General features: G+C 34.8%; 2 protein-coding genes across 3 annotated transcripts; both read right to left on the minus strand.

The window, feature by feature from the left end:
• Nucleotides 1-1,108: 1,108 nt before the first annotated feature.
• LOC104902108 (hypothetical protein) lies at nt 1,109-1,830 on the minus strand. Its single transcript, XM_010689788.4, has one exon. The coding sequence runs from the start codon at nt 1,675-1,677 to the stop codon at nt 1,330-1,332; it is 348 nt and encodes a 115-aa protein (XP_010688090.2). The 5' UTR covers nt 1,678-1,830; the 3' UTR covers nt 1,109-1,329.
• Nucleotides 1,831-9,105: 7,275 nt separating this feature from the next.
• On the minus strand, nt 9,106-16,774 carry LOC104902109 (potassium channel AKT1). Of its 2 annotated transcripts, XM_010689789.4 has the most exons (11): nt 16,259-16,774; nt 12,890-13,258; nt 12,726-12,783; nt 12,303-12,620; nt 11,948-12,193; nt 11,729-11,827; nt 11,593-11,625; nt 11,327-11,512; nt 10,858-11,055; nt 10,686-10,761; nt 9,106-10,263 (listed from the first exon to the last, which is right to left on the minus strand). In XM_010689789.4, exons 1-11 carry the CDS (start codon nt 16,462-16,464, stop codon nt 9,314-9,316), a joined length of 2,739 nt encoding a protein of 912 aa, XP_010688091.2. In that variant the 5' UTR covers nt 16,465-16,774; the 3' UTR covers nt 9,106-9,313. The 2 variants fall into 2 exon arrangements, with proteins under 2 accessions (XP_010688091.2, XP_048490991.1); XM_048635034.2 differs by lacking the exon at nt 11,593-11,625.
• Nucleotides 16,775-17,319: the final 545 nt, after the last annotated feature.

Raw genomic sequence — 17,319 nt, forward strand, 5'->3', positions numbered from 1 at the left:
ATTAATAGTGTCGATGACAACTTTCATATTGATATTTTAGATCATTTTTTATGGAAGGGTTATTGTAATGGTAAATAGTGTATGTCGTTTTATTAATGATAATTTCCCATTTCCATTAAAAAAAACTCTTGTTTTGGAATGATTGTTTAATGAAATATTTTCTTCATTAAAATTTTAGAAAAGAAATGTTGGCCAAAGCATTAGCAGCAAGCATATTCCTTCCACTTGATTTGAACTTTCACACCATCTCCAACTCAGATTCCATTATGCTATCTAATCTCCCACTCACATTGAACTACTCTCTCCGTCCCTTAATAGAGTGCCCATTTCTCCAATGCACGTTTTGTATCGTTAATATTTTTAATTTCATATTAGTAAAAATTATAAAAATTTGATTTTCTTAATGTACGTAATGAAACGAATCAAACAAGACCCCACATGACTATGTTTTTTCTTATATATTAGAAATATTTTTTGAGGGCTTTCTTTACCTTTGAATAGTGTCCAAAAAAGAAATGGGCACTCTATTAAGGGACGGAGGGAGTATTTAATTATTTATACCCAAGTTTTTTTTTATCCATATGAACCACGAAGGCGGTACAAAGTATAAAGAAGGGGACGAGAATTCGAACCTGTGACCTATCGTTTACAGCACCTCAATCTTAACCATTAGGCCAAGACATCCTTGGTATTTATACCCAAGTTGGATGCTCGTACCATTGTCCTTGTGATTCGATACATGCATATCTAGATCCAAAAACAACTCACATTGATCCTTCCAATATTTCTGACCGCAAGATCTGATCATAAATGTGTTTCAAAGTCTCACCCTCACTTGTACGGATCAGATCATTTTTCACTTCTTTAAGACACTCACGCTCTCTATCCACTCTCCAATAATCATGTCAATGTCTCCAAAACGTCATCGTTGTATTCATTACTTCCACTACTAATCTCTTCAAAAGTAAATTAAGCCAACTTAATTAATAATTAATCACTTAATGTCACCGTCAACTGCAAATCTTCCATCATTTTATTCTTAAAAAATAACCAATTACCAAGATTAACATCATCCAAAAACCATTAGCTAACCATCACAAACCACAAATTAGAGAATCAAAATAAAAATTAAAATTGAAGTATAATTACAGATACAAACCTAATTTTGTCCACATTCATATTACATCATCACAAAAATTAACAAAAACAATTTTTCATGCATGATGCAGCATCTTCAAACTCCAAAATTACAGGAAAATAGAAACTAAAAATGAAGAATCTAAAGAAATTATGTGAGAGAAATGCGGACGAAAAGATCGGAAAAAACCGTCATCGATCATCGGAGTTTCGGCCGGAGAAATCAGAGGCGAGACGAGAAGCGATAGCAGAGTGATACATAACATCATGAAACGCCGCCGTATCTTTGGTCATCAATCTCAACTGTTTAGCTTTTTCTTCAGTGAAACTTCCGGGAGAAAACCTAGGTTTCGCCGGAATATTGTCCGATTTCGCCGGATTTTCGTCTTTAGAGGAGGAGTCAATGTAGTCAACGTCAGAAGACCAGCCGAAGATCGGAGTCCACCACTTGCCGGAGGTGGAGTTAACGGCGGTTTTCCGGCGAAAAGTGGTGGTGGAAGGAGCAAGGAAGGAGTGCGTAGGAAGGAGATTTGTTGCCATTTTTGTTTTGTTTGTGAGGAGAGAGAAAATGTTTGTGTTTATTTTTTTTTTGGTGATTTTGATTGAGTGAGGAAAGGGAAAAGAAGGAGGCAGGTATTTAAAGGAGGGGAAGGAGAGGATAAGGTCGTGTACACGTGGCGGTTGAGTTTTTTTTTTTCTAAAAAAAGGGTTTTTGTGTAGTGGGGTTTTTGCTTTGGTTTGCGTCGTTCTCTGAAACACGCTTTTCTGACTAGTTTGGGCTTTTTCTTTTACCGGGTAATGAACATTTACGTTGAGATGGTTTTGTAGTTTAATGGTTTTGATTTGTGAACTTTTCATGGTTGTTTGGTGATTGATACCCTTTGGCCTTTTCTTTCTCCTTTTTCTTTTTCTGGGAGCAGTTGATTCTTTGATTTGAGGTTGAAGCCACGTTTCATAGGATGTCTTGGGTATGGGCTAGGCGGATATGGCTTGACAACAGCCAGGCCTAGAATGAGAGGCATGAGTCACGACTGCAGTGACGGATCCAGGATATTGGTATTAGGTGTGTCGAAACAAAATAAAATAAAAAGTTCTTCACAAAATAGTTACCAAATCATACGGCTACTAGCCTTGTAGGAACTACCAGCACATTGGCTGGTAATGCATGCAAATCATGCTAAGAAAATACCCCAACATAATGTTGGGGATAAGGATCGAACCCCTGATCTCAAAGATCAAAGGGGAGTGCTCCACCACATGAGCTAGCTCCTCATCCTTTCAAATCATACATATTCGAAAGCAAGTGGTAGAGATTATAAATCAATAAAGAGGATGAAAAAGAAAAAAAGCGATGAAGTGTAAAACAAGGAGACAGGTTGAAGTAAAAAGAAATGAAAAGAGGGCAAAAAATTTGAACACTTGTCATACTTAGGGATGGCAGTAGCGCGCATATAGGTCGGGTACACTTGGACCCAAATCCGTTGGGTCTATATTTTTCAGACTCAAACCCAAATCTTCTGAGTCTAGCAGGTCTACGGTGCCTAATTGGGTTCTAAATAAATCCTTCTTAGTTTTATATTTTTATCACATTTTTGAATATACGTAATTAAAAAATTTCGCCCTAATGTATATAAGCCCTGCATCCATGCTTACAACATTATCTAAACAAAAGTTTAAAAATTAACTCATAAAATCTTAAAATATTACTACAAATTACAAAGTTACAAGTCTTAAATTGAGTCATAACACTAACAATTTTACAAAATCACAACTCATAAAACCTTAGCGTTTAGGTAAAAAAAATAATTCTAATATGTAAATGGGTCTCCGGTTCAGGTCTGGGTCTAGCATATGTGAGCCTTGACCCAGACACGAACCATGCTCCATGGGACCCGGACCCATTGGATCTAAAATCTTTGGACCCAGACCCTAATAAATGGGGGTCGGGTCCCAGCGGGGGTGGATCGGATCCAAGACTCATTGCCATTTCTAGAGGGTATCAATCACCAAACAACACTTATAATGTGATGAGTTACAATTAAGATCATTATTGCACTACGGTATGAGTTACCTACTGTTATCAGCTAAGTATTAAACGTTAAAAAGGTTTTAATGGATGTTATGGGGTGAGCCAAGGCCCAAATAGACCCTCCTTGGTTCCACTATTGCACCGCATATTCGTCGACCATACATAGTCATAGACTCCTAATTTCATAGTAAGACATGAGATGATCCAATTGCATCTATTTCAATGTCATACATGGCTTTACATACATCCCAAAAAGAAATACGAATTACACAATGAATTCACACAATGTGATCCCAAGTTTTATTCTATAAATTTTGTTTGGGTACGTAAGTATTAAATTGTTGAGATCTTAGGAACAACCTAAATGTGAATGTAAGTTTTATCTCATATACATTGAACATGAAGAGAAGAATAAACAACATACACTAGGGGAAAAAACAGAAAGGGCTGCGCAGGAAGGGCTGCGCTTTTCGTAAAAGCGCAACCCTACTAAGCAGAAGGGCTGCGCTTTTTAAAAAAAGCGCAGCCCTTCACTAGTAGGGATGCACTTTTTTAAAAAAGCGCAGCTCTTCTGTAGGTAAGAAAGGCTGCGCTTTTCAGCCCTACTAAGTGAAGGGCTGCGCTTTTTTAAAAAGCGCAGCCCTTCTGCTTAGTAGGGCTGCGCTTTTTTAAAAAAGCGCAGCCCTTTCCTGAAAAAATTTGAAATTTCGGAATCGCGGGCTTTGAAATATTGAGCGGGGATTCGTCAAATATATTATCCCTCATTCTCTCTCCTCTCTCACGTCCCTCATTATTCCTTTCCTCCTTCTCTCTCATCCTCTCTTCTCTCTCATCCTCTCTTCTCTCTCAAAAACTCCCATAAACATTTGCGACAAAAACCTTGAAATGATTTGCACTAAACATGACGACGGAGTCCGATTGCCTATTGTGATACCTTTTCGGAAGCGGAACGGGCCAACGAGTCAAACTCACCGCTATGCTGTGATGTTTAGGCTTTTTAAGCCATTCGAGTTCGTTTAAGCCTCCAAATAGCCATTTTAAGTTTTTCCGAATTTTTTTTTCCCTTAAATTATGTATTAGGGTTTGTTTTATGTATTTAAACATTATTAGGTTAATGTTTGGAGGTAGTTCTTGTATTTTCAGATCTATAATGTTCTTGTATACTTCTCTTTGTTTTGATTAATGTTCTTGTATACTTCTCTTTGTTTATTTTGATTAATGTTCTTGTATACTTCTCTTTGTTTATTTTGATTAATGTTCTTGTATACTTCTCTTTGTATATAATTTCTTGTATTTTCATTTTGTTTTGATTAATGTTCTTGTATACTTCTTGTATACTTCTCTTTGTATATTAGTTTTTGTTCTTTTTTTTTCATTTTCGTTTCATTCTTTTTATTGTTTTGGGTTTAGTATTTTCGTTTTCTCTTCTCTTCTGTTTAATTTCAGATTATGTGAGATTATGAGTAAAAAAATGTCAAATTTTTTTTTTTTGGTAGGAAGGGCTGCGTTAGTTAGGAAAAAGCGCAGCCCTTCTAGCTCAGAAGGGCTGCGCTTTTTCCTAACTAGCGCAGCCCTTCTGGGCTAGAAGGGTTGCGCTTTTTCGGAACTAGCGCAACCCTTCTAGCTTAAGGGCTGCGCTTTTCTAGCGCAGCCCTACTTAAAAAGTGAAGGGTTGCTACTGAAAGGGCTGCTGTCAAAAAGCGCAACCCTACATGCCTTTTTTAGCGCAGCCCTTTTTCATTTTTCCACTAGTGATAATAAGTTTGAGGAGTACTCTTTCTATTGCGAATTGGTTTTAGGGTAAAACCTCTTTCGAGTTTGTAAATTATTCAAGCACCCCTCCATTTCACTAAATTTAACATAATTGAATACAAAATTTGTTGAATTGTATGGACGGCGTACCAGGGATATTCGAGACTAATACATGCATGCTCAAAGCATATCCCTTGCAAACAAACATAACAGCAAGGCTAAAGATTTCAAATTAAACTCTAAGAACACCACCTGCATGTAGACCATATAATATCAACTAGAACAAAATACGGGTCAAGTTGAAGTTCATACAATTGGAAGGTTACGGTGTTTTGTTTTGTTTTTTTTTCAGCCAAAAATAAAATTATTACTGCATGAAAAGGGTATGGAAAGAGGCATATGCTAATGTTAGTCACGTTTTCAATGGTCAGAAAATTATGTTAGAAGAGGAAAGTAGCTATATTATGTTTGGAGTTATTTGGAAGGCATCAACTTCATCTAGATAGCCATATCATGCATATGAGTGACACACTTATCACTTGTCAATAGTCACTCTCAAGGCCATAAGCTCGTCCTCTTGAATTGTTATTGAGGAAATTTCATCCCAAGTAATAGATACTCGGCTTGCAAATCAAGGAACATTCCAAATGCAACGCGTCCGCGTTTTTTAAGGACCTTATTGGAACTTAGTGAAAATCTCGAAGAATATGTAGTGGGGTGGCTAGGCTGGTTTTTGTTTAGTTTTCTTGGGGTTTCATTTTCTTAGAATTCGTTTCCTCTTCTGCTTCAAAAGATTTATTTTAGTCTATGGACTATGAGGGAAGTATTAGTTATTCCTCCTCTTCTTGTTTTATGTGGGAGAGGCGAAGGAGAACTCGTATGTAATTTTTCTTAACTGGGTGTTTGGTATGTAATGTAGAGACGATGTGTTGTGACAGATACAATTAACAAAACAAATAACAATGAACAATCGATACAAGAATTAACGTGGTTTTACTAACAATATGCTGGCTACGTCCACATGCAAAGGAGAAACATTTTTTTTAGGTTTCAATTGGAGAGAGTACAAATCACAAAATAATTCAGATGCAAAGGTTAATAGTATGGTTTATATAGTACCCTACTAATTAACCTAAACAAACGGGCCCTAAACCCGAAACTTTTAAATAACATATAATGTGCTAGGTTAATCCTAACACAAATAATTAATTCAAAGCATAATTCAACACCCTAATTTGGGCATAATGAGATGACCAGATGAAGAGTGAGAATGTTGCATGAAAATTCATAAAAATATTGACATTACCTTGTTTGTTTAATGATGGGAATGAATTGTACAAAATTACTCCAATGCCCGTGCTAATCCTCTTCCCATCAGGGATGGAAATGGATGGGATTCGGAGCGGGTGGAGCATCACCCACATCCGTCACCCGCATCCATCCGTTCCACCCGCTCCACCCGCATCCATCCATCCGTCACCCACCGGGTGAAACGGGTGGGTCGGGTGATAAACGGGTGAAACCATGTAGTATATTTTCTAATGAAATTTGTGATATGATATACATGATATAAAATATTTCTATCAAAAATATAAAAAGTAAATAAGTTTACATGTAAAACTTAATAAATGGGAGATGGGTTGGAGGTTAAACGGGTGACGGATGAAAAAATTCTCACCCACCACCCGCTTTCCATCCATTTAAATCGGATTTTTCATCATTTAAAAAATCGGATTAAACGGGTGATGGATGATCCGTCACCCATTTTCATCCTTACTTCCCATTAATCCTCATTAACGTGGCCAAGTAAGTAATAGAATCTGCCGTCTTTTTTATTGTTACTGAAGTTTGGTTTGCTGAATAGGGCTTAACCAATTTTTCCTTATTAGCGTGCATTAATGGTATCGATCTACAACAACTTGTTTTGTTCTAGCTTGCCCAAAAATTACGTGAGATGAGCTATTACTTGGCCTTTCAATTTAACGATTTTACTCATTTTACTACCTCCAAAAAGATTGATTCCTCTTCATAAAATCTCAACATAATGTACATATTCCTGTAATAGCAATGAAAGTATAAAACTCTACATCAATTACCAATTGTGCTGTTACTCAAGGTGTGAATAAATTGATATAATGGGGTTATTTGTATAAATATTTCTCTTTTCCATTTTGAAAAAAGTTTACACATATTACTTTGTTTTGGTAGGTAACCTGAAAGATCCTATTGAACTGTTGGCGAATTGACAGCGACTAACGAGGGGACATGTTCAGTAGGAGTATAAATAAGACGAGACAACCCGCAAGCTACGCGAGATCGACTCGGTCAAAACTCGATTCAACTGAGCTCAAAACGAACTCAAACTCGACTCAAGATATCAGCGAGTCGAGTCGAGTCAAACAACTCAATACTCGACTCGAAAACTCGTGAGAACGAAGCTCGAACACCCAATTATCAATAGCAAACTACAAAATTCAACATTTTTTTACTTTAGGATTGTTTTTAATATGAGACACTTGCAAGCTACTCCAAATTTACTCGGTCAAAACTCGACTCGAAATGTTAATTAGTTGAGTTGAGCTAGCTCAAACTCAAATTCGACTCACATCATTGATGCCCCTATTGGTAAGGGTTTAAGGGATTCCCTCACCCCCAAAATGCTCCTAGTAAGGTTGATTCGATGACCTAATTAAAGTTATGAGGCCATATCATTACCACTGGACCAGGTCTTAGCTAGCTTACTCGATTTTCACATTTATCAATTGCTATTTTGAAAAAAGCATTTTTTCAGGGATTTAAAAAGCAACATTTAATATAATTTTTCTCTATCTCTCACATAAGGGTTGCCAACCCTTAGGGTTACTGTCTAGTGTAGAAATTTATACGCCTATCTGCTTCCTTTTAAAAAAAAACATCTTACCCTCGTTCTTCATTTACGATTGTCATCCAATTCTTTTTTTTTTATAAAACACTCCAATCTTTTGCTTTTTTTTAGGTATTTAATAAATTATTTAGGTTGTTTTCTCTTTGAGATTCTTTTTGTCTCATATATTGGTGAATTTTCTCTTTTCTTATACTCTCTCCGTCCCAAAATATAGTTCTCATTTCTATTCTGGGAGTCAAATTTTAAAAATTTTGACCAAATATTCTTACTAATATATACAAAAAAATATATTCATGAGGGGTCTTGTTAGATTCGTCTCAATGTATAAATTCGTAATATCAACTTTTTATATTTTTTACTAATAAAACATAGAAGATATCGTAGGTTAAAGGTACGTCTTGGAGACTGTGCAAAATGAAATAGGAACTATATTTTGGAATGGAGGGAGTAGGAGTTTATAGATTTCTAATTATTCAGTGAATGGGTAATAATGGTATATAAATCGTTTCAATACGCTTAAACAATGATTATTAATTATTCGTCTGGAGTCTGCTAAGTCAATACACAAGCTTTTCTTCGAATATTTATGATGAAGCAAGAATCCTCTCGTATATGTTGTAGTTGTACCAACACAAGTCACAACTATTCAAGAATGTGACAAAAATACTATAAATTGATCTAGTTTTAAAGTATTTTTTAACTGTATCTAATGTTACAAAATATTTTTTTTGAAGTCTTTTTCAAAAGCTATAATCAATTTACCATAATTTATTATCTCTAAAGTTAAACTAAAGGTAGTTGTAAGGTTTTTTTCATTATGTTGAAAAATCATGAATTTCCTCAACTGAAATTCAATATGAGATTCGATGGAGTGCATTCATCATACACCCGGGTGTACCATGTGCATGGTATACCCAAGGTTATTTTTTTACTCATTTGCTCATTTGGAGCTTACCTATTACGTGATTAGCTCATTTGAAGGTTTCAAATGAGCAACGAGCAAATAAAAAGCCTTGGGTGTACCATGAGCATGGTACACCCGGATGTATGAGGAAATTTCCCAGATTCGATGTACTTGGATTTCAATTAGGAAAACATTCAAATTAAGATAGCAAGGAACAAAAAATCAATCAGGTTTTGCCCATATTGTGTTTGATATGGATTGTCGTATTCTGTACAAGTCAAGTCAAGTCAATTCCGGTTCAAATCTATGTTTTCAAGTAGAATTAGATCTATATAGGTTCGCGTGAAGTTCAACTTTATAATGCTCGAATAGTTCGGGTAAGGAATTGAGTCGAGTAAATGGTCGATTAAAAGAATGGAGAAAGTATGTTGTCTGAATTCTATCGAGATGACTTATCTACACATAATTGCATAAACATCTATCACTCCTTGCCTGAACTAGACTGATACGCAACCAGTGAAATAGATGCCTTAACAATATCAGAAGTTGACTATATCCTCCAAAAACTTTTTCCATTACTAAATTATGGTAGGAAGAAGATTTAAGATCAAACCCCCATAGTTCTGGACTCTGAACTAGTTTCATTCGTATCATTTTTTACAAGAACAAGATGATCACCATCTCTAATGACTTCAATGCAGTCAAATTCAGCACCATTATCATTCTCAATTCTAGAGGGAAAGAACCCAAACTTTTTAGTAGCAACATCTAGTAGCTCCTCAAAGCTATTAGGTAGTGGAACAACCAACTTCCTAACTTTTCCTCCCTCTTGAGCGCAGCTAATGATCACTCTAGCAGCAACATCAACATGTTGCTGACGACAAACGTTCTTGCTACGTAAATCACTCTCTTCGATGGTTGGAAATCGATCACTATGCCCGTTTTGAGCAGCCGACATGACTCCAAAAATCGAGTTGCGGAAGTTATTAACCTTTCTCCTGGGCCTCATTCTTGATCCTACTGATCCATCATCAGACAAGTTAAGATGATACAGATTTGGTTCACTAGTAAACCTCCCAAGGAAATTTACTTTGTTTCTCTGCTCTTCATGGACTTGGAAAACTGTTTGTGGCTTAGGCCCCGCCTTGGCTTGAAACAGGGTGGTTATATCTTCATGACCCTGCTGCTCAGCAAGAGCTCGCGGGGTCCACCCATGGATATCCGGCATGTCAATGTGAGCTCCTTGATCAAGCAAGTACTCGACAATCTTGATGTTTCCCTCACCAACGGCCACGTGCAGAGCTGTGGCACCATTGAACTTCGGGAGAGGGACCTCACCTGTAGGAGGTGCAATTAAGGTAGCAGCTGGTAGTGTTACATCACCACCATAGCGAACGATCTTCTTGAGAAGGTTGAGGTTGTTCTGCTCGGTGGCTAAGCAAGCATACTGACCAACATCGCCAACACAAATCCTGGCACCATGCTCTCTTAGCAATTTCACCACTGCTTCATGTCCACCCTGCATTGCATCCCATAGTGGTATACTCCCTTCTTGATCTAGGTTCATGAGAGAAATAGAGAAAGAATTATTAGTTTTCATATCATATAATATCTTCTTTTCAACACATTAGGAATGGACACATTTTACAACAAACAACCCATCTTATCTCATCCAAATTACAATGATTGTCTATGATGACATACAAGTAGAACTATCAAACTTCGAGTTTGGTAAGGTCACTTTCAAGTTAGTCCCTAGATCCAACTTAATTTTTCCGGTACTATCGTCTTCAATGCCCTAAGGGTGGGCTTAGGTTTAGGTTTCATGCAAGGTCATATTACTCTATGTTCAATTACAAGAGAGAATAATTTCAGAAAACTCTAGGAGACTATTCTTCCAAGCTTAAATGCTAAATACCAGAAAAAAGAATATTTGCTTCTTCATAATAAAGTGTAAGTAGCTAGGTTTAATGATCTACCTCTGCAATCAGGATCAGCACTATAGTCTAGCAGGAGATTCACACATTTTTCACTCCCATTTGATGCTGCAATGTGCTGCCATTTTGAGACAACCAAAAGTGAACAATGTAATCAGATTGAAGAGATCAATGAACACTAGTCCTGTGTAATGAAACAAATTGAAAAACATACAAGGGCTGTCCTTCCACTATCTTCTGATTCATTGGGATCAAGACCTCGTTTCAGCAACCGGTGCATCAGATGATCATCCCCTCTTATAGCAGCAAAACATAGACTAAGTGGTAAATCAAGCCTTCCATGACCTATCATCTTCTCTACCTCCGCCAAATTTTCTCTTGTGATATTGTCATTTTTATGATCTTTCAAATGCTGCCCAACAGAAGGATACACTGTCATTTATATCTCATGATCTACCGTGCAAATAATATGTTCGAAAATTCTAGGAAAAGACAGCCTGATGGTTAGACCGTCAATTAGTTAAAACAAAAGGCAACAAGTTGTAAAAAAGAAGAGGTAAAAGCTATACAAATATAGTTGAAATTTAAATAGTCACAAAAGAGTTACTCTGAAGTCATGAAATAAGGTAAAAACAAAACATGACAGTGTCTTATAAGAACACGTTCATTGTACTCTAAATTACCTGAAAGAGGTTATTCATGATTATGTTACCATCTCCTACATTGGACTGCACAATGTTCAAGAAATTTGTACGATTAATCCGTAGCAACTGACAGAGCCGCTTGGTTCGCACAGTAAATAGCTGAGGCCGATAACAAAGCACAGCAACTTCACCACATATATCACCCTTTTTTGCCTCTCCGACTTCCTAAAATGTGGATAAACCAAAATTGAAAACTCTGCCAAAGAAATACTCATAAGAAAACATAAATTTGATGATTAACTTGCCTGTTCTAATCCATTATTGGACTGAATAAGATTCTGAAATTATAAGAATGATTATGTCATTAGATCAGGTGACATTACAGCAATATAAACTCTGAACTTTTTTTATTCTATGGATAAGGTTCTCTTTGCAACTTACCACTGAACCATTGACGATTATGTAGAAGTCAGATGGGGCTTCATTCTGGAGAATAACATCCTCGTTTGGAGAAAAGAACTCGGCCTTCATCTCCGATACCTTTGTACAAGAACAAACAAGTGATATTGTCATGAACTTGATCAAAAGAGCAAAGAAGACCTTTTGGTTGTTCAAGAAAAAAAAATGTACTTAGATCTGAGCATTATTTAGTTTCACTACCAGCTGAAAGAGGAGGTCATTGGACACACCACGGAACAAATACACTTTATCTACGAGAGAGTAGAAAAGATGAACTGAAATGCTTGATCGGATTGCTTTAGGTAAGGAATCTAGAATCTCTTGTTGCTGCAGCCCCTCGGAATCTGTTCGATACTTTAAACAGATATGTGCAAGCATCTGGTCTTGCAAACGGGAAGGAAGTTGGTGCCTTTGTGCAAAACTCGAAGCTGCTTGAATGCTATCCCTCTGTTAAAGAACAATGAAAACATTTAGTCTGAAAATATAAATTACTGATGCGTCGAACATAAGAACTTTTAAATTTTGCTAAGAGAAAGCAACTTATAAATGGGCTTACATATGTTCTAGTGCGGCTACTTCCATGGACGACCAAGTTGGTCATGTTTCCAATCAAGTAGGAAGTGAGACCGAGGTTGAATAGCATATAGAAAATATCGAAAAGCATCTCGTATTGGTTGACAGGATGCAAATCACCATAGCCAACAGTCGACAAAGTAGTGATAGCCCAGTAAACAGACATTACATATCGAGTCCACACACTGTAATCTAGGAAATTTGGCGTGGTTGAGCCAATCCATGTAGCTTTTTTATCATGATAATGTGAAGCAATATGATAACAAAAACACCCAGCACAATGTACAGCAAAAAGGGTCACCTGGAAATTTGTCAAAATCAACAAAATTCATTTCAGAAAACAAAATACATCATTCAATATTTAAACCTTTTACTAAATCGAGTATATAGGTACCGATACACTTACAAAAACAAGTTTAATACATCGAACCCAAAAGTAGTTAAAATTTCTATCTTTCTCCATCCTGCAATATTACAAAAGAGTTCAGTGACAGTAAAGATCAGTTTTAAGCAGTAAAAACCATGTTTTTATAGCCTTCCTAGCATAACACTTGAAGTCAGTGTATATACCTGGAAAAGAGGCGGCTAACTCTTCTTAGACGCCAAAGGCGGAACATGTTGAACACACCATAAGTTCGTCTAGAAGCAGGGAAAATCTTTAACACGACTTCAGAGGGGACTATGGAGATGACATCGAAAACCATCTTAAAGCTTAAAGTATTCTTCTTGGCTATTTTTCTCGGATCATCAACAAGTATATATTCCTTTTTATCAAGGTATGCAACAAAGAAAGAAAGGATGATATCAACAGCAAAAAACCCATTAACTATGTTATCAATGATGGAGATTGGCCTTCTTGGACAATCGAAAAAACCGAACTCAAATGGAGAGACCCAAGCAGTGTAGAGCACTAGAGCTACCAAAAATATTTCCCATATCCTGGAGAAAATCCAAAAGAGAAACAAAGAAAAATAAGGATCATTTACATGTCAAAATGTCATTATCTTTTTACAGATATCTTATTATGCAAGTTTGGCTCAAATTGGATTACTGGAGGTGCAATTTGAGTACATATTGAGCTGTTACTTGTTAGTGTAAGAAAATTGTCCATATAATATTGAAGTGTACTTGAAAATCTGTAAAGAAATTGTCAAATGTGTTGATACAGCCTACATGATCCAAGTACTTATTTACTATAAGCCTTGTAGTCTACTTCTCCACATTATGATCATTACCATGAAAGACAACCTACTACATCTGGATGGTACTACATTCTTCTAACTGAAACTTTTTGAGTTACATATTCGTTTCGACGCACAACTTTAATCATTAATATCTTTAATCATCTCTAAGTGAAGATTATAAAAATGTATTTGGAAAATATGCATTACGAAATATATATCATAGATACTAAAAATAAAAGTACACCAAATATTTTTTAAAGCACAAAAATGCTTGTGCAAACTTTTTACAAGAAAAAAGGACCCTTATATCTAATTCATGATTTATGAACCATGTCTATTTATATAAAAGTTACCCACCCCCATTTCCTCTCTTCTTCAACAACCAAAAAACAGTGAAAAGAGTTGCAAAAAAGTCATCTGAATTGCAAAAAAGTTGCAGAAAATTCAATTCTACACTGAAATTTCTTAAATGACACTGTCATGAATTTATTACTAGCATTACACTGGAAAAAAAATCAAAGGTCAAGGAAATGCTCATTGCTGCAGATGCATCCACCAAAGTTGACAGACATAGTAACAAACAATTTAAAAAATATAAATAAATAATGATATAAAAAAAAAAAGAGGCTGAAAGAAGCAAATCAATTCACATTGGACAAGTTTCCATCTTTATAAAAGCGACAATATATCAAACAGGTTACATGCAAAATGGGTCACAATTCACAAGGTCTATCTATTGTAGTCATGTGGGTCAATAACAATCTTCACAAAAGAACTGCAAAATACCCTCATAGACAAAACAAAATTTTATCTTTCACTTTAGCTAATTTGATCAATTATTTCAACAACAGAATCTAAGTTTGTCTTTTGTTTGTCTAAGCTCAAAATGTGTAAGTTATATATTTACTTTTTTCGGGCCTCTTTCGAGAACCTGTGATAAGATAAATTTTCTCTAAGGAATCTTCGCATAAGGCCACTCACCCACAAGCCAAACAAGCCCCAAACTCCCCCTCTAGCCTTTGCAATGATGGTGCACCCGACTAATAACGCATGTTATATAGAAGATATACTATAAGATATACGTATAGTACATATCTTAGTCAAATATTTCAGTTATTGTAATCTAGTATATTTAGGATATTATGTGTATCTTTAGGATATTATCTCTTAATTTATATAGCATATTCTCTAGAATATTATTAGCATAATATCTTTATTTCCTCTATTCATTATCATAGTTGTTCTATAAATAGGTTGTAAACTCTTTCAATATATTTAAACCTTCTCATAAACTCTATCATGTTATACATGTACCACCTAGTACGTGTATACACCACCTAAGTGATGCGTACACTACAATTCGTGCTCTAGGATGCAAGATACAAGAATAATCGCATGATACAAGAATAATCATAAATTCGAACTCCTCCAAGGAGAAGTGAGTGAATGGTACAAGAAGAGAAAAATATATATGATCAACTCTTGTCTAAAATTGAGATATCTAAATGGTATCCAATGACAATTTCAACCTCTTTAGAATGACATTTATAAATTGTGCTATTATTTGTGATTAAACTACTTTTATGTGGTTAGTATTAATACTTAGCCTTTCTTTCAAATAAGGGTGGGGACTATCAAATCAAACACAAGTGTGGGGGTGACTAACTTAGTGACCATATAATTTACATGACACTATTTCTGTGATTAAACTAACTTAGAAACAATGTGTCAATGTATGATAATAACATATTAACATAAGTACTTTATATGAACAAAATATGTCTTATGTCGGCTATGAAATGTGAAACAATGAAGATTTTCCATACAATCATTAGTTTAACACCCACATTTTTCCAAGGAGTATTAGAGAAACTCAAAGTTTCTAACAATTATAAGTTGTAAGTTAAAAATCATAACCGTTAAGAATTAGGAAGGCATCAAGTTATTATCGAATTAATTATTTTTAGGAAAATAATATACTGTATAAGGGGCTTAAAATGGAAATAAAAGATTGAATCAAGCATTTATTATTTCAATTGATGTGAAAATGTGTCTTGAATTCTTAAACTGTTTTCATTTATAAAAATGTATTTAATGCTTATATGCAGCCCTTATATAACATTACCCTTATTTTTATTTAATCATATTCACTAAATATTTTTTTTTAAACGAACATTTGGATCTTTCTTGTTCGTTTATGTTTGAAAGAGCCATTTGAATTATGTTAACAAATAACAATGCATTATCATAGTTCCCCTAAAAAAATCCATTATCATAATTAATAATACTTGTAATTTTCTACCAACAAAATCTTGAAAAAATTCAAATGTGAGAAAATTCAATCTCATAAAAATCAATACCAAGACATAATGAAGAAGTTAGCTAACTAACTAACGGAAAAAGTATAAATACAAAATTATATTATAAGTGAAATATTTCTCTTAAAAAAACTCACAACTCACATGAAAGAAAGTGGTTAACTTATTTCGTAAGTGACTAAGTATATATTCCCTCCTTTATACGAAAATCTTCCGACTTCCACTTTTTACGTTTGTCAAATACATAGCTTGTAAAATTAATATCTCTCGTTATTTTAATGTACTCATCTAGACGTATCAAATAAAACTCACATGACTATGTTCGTTTTTTTTTTTTCTGTATATTGAAAAGAAGGTAGAAGATTTATCTATACTTATGAATAATGCATAATGTAACAAAAATTTTATTATAGAGGAAGAGAAATAGGGTTAAAAACCTGTAACGGCGGTCAAAAGGAGAAATAATAAATCTTCTGATTTTAACTTGAGCATGGCTTCTAGCACCAAGTGATGGCAAAATCTCAGTCGTCAGATCATAACCAGCATGACTTGAAGCTTCATGCTCTGTTTCTCTTTCTACCTCATTAATTCCACAGTTTAAACCACTAAACAAATATTTACTACTAATTAACTTTCTTACCATTCTTTTCTACAATTTACTTCTATTTCTTGTATATTTTTTTTCTTGTTTTCTCTCAAAAATAGCAGAATTCTGGGTAATTATTGTATGTACTTATACACGAGTTCATCACAAAAAAAGGTTTTATTATTGGGAAATTTTCTTAGAAGCTCTATATATGTTATTTTGATTCTCTCTCGGGTGTTTATAATGGAAAGTAAGAGATTGGCGCCCTAAATAAGGTAGGAGTCTGATTTTTTTTGCTTCGGTTTTCTTTCTTGGTTGGCTGCCTCTGTTATCCCTCTTTTTTATACTTATAAGAAGACTTCGGTATCTCTTGATGAAATCGGATCTCTGAAGTTCTATACAACTTTGTAATATAATATACTAGCTTTTAACCCGTGCAAGAATGTACGGGAGGTCATATTTATATGTGATATTATAAATCATTTATCAGATAAAAAGAGAAATTTTATTAATGTCAGCAACATTTTTCTTTAATGAGATTGATTGAAATCAAATTGAATTGACAACAGATTATGATAAAAAAATCAAACAAATAATTACACTATCTAAATTGATACATATAAAATTGGGTCAATTACAACTCAATACACAATTTAAACATTTTGAGAAACTTCCTTATAAACCACATTGGTTGAAACATATGAGTTTCCGCAATCTTTATCACATATTAAGATTTTGATAACCTTTTTGCTTGTAACTCTTGAAATAGTAACATATAATTGTCCGTGGTTGAATACATAACCCAGCTGAAAAAATGGGTAACTTTATTCCCTAAATGGATCAATTTACTTATACAAAACTGACTTGTTTAACATTAAAAGTGACCCATTCTGAATTTAAAAGTAACTCATT

The sequence above is a fragment of the Beta vulgaris genome, chromosome 8 (genome assembly GCF_026745355.1).
Source record: "Beta vulgaris subsp. vulgaris cultivar EL10 chromosome 8, EL10.2, whole genome shotgun sequence".
NCBI classification, from domain to species: Eukaryota; Viridiplantae; Streptophyta; class Magnoliopsida; order Caryophyllales; family Amaranthaceae; genus Beta; species Beta vulgaris.

Excerpts from the sequence above, each read along its gene's own strand:
- LOC104902108 (XM_010689788.4), bottom strand. The coding sequence starts at position 1,677 with ATGGCAACAAATCTCCTTCCTACGCACTCCTTCCTTGCTCCTTCCACC.
- LOC104902109 (XM_010689789.4), bottom strand. The coding sequence starts at position 16,464 with ATGGTAAGAAAGTTAATTAGTAGTAAATATTTGTTTAGTGGTTTAAAC. Across the intron at positions 12,194-12,302 it reads GTAGCCGCACTAGAACATAT|AGGGATAGCATTCAAGCAGC; the intron begins GTAAGCCCATTT and ends GTTCTTTAACAG. Across the intron at positions 10,264-10,685 it reads TGCTGATCCTGATTGCAGAG|ATCAAGAAGGGAGTATACCA; the intron begins GTAGATCATTAA and ends TCATGAACCTAG.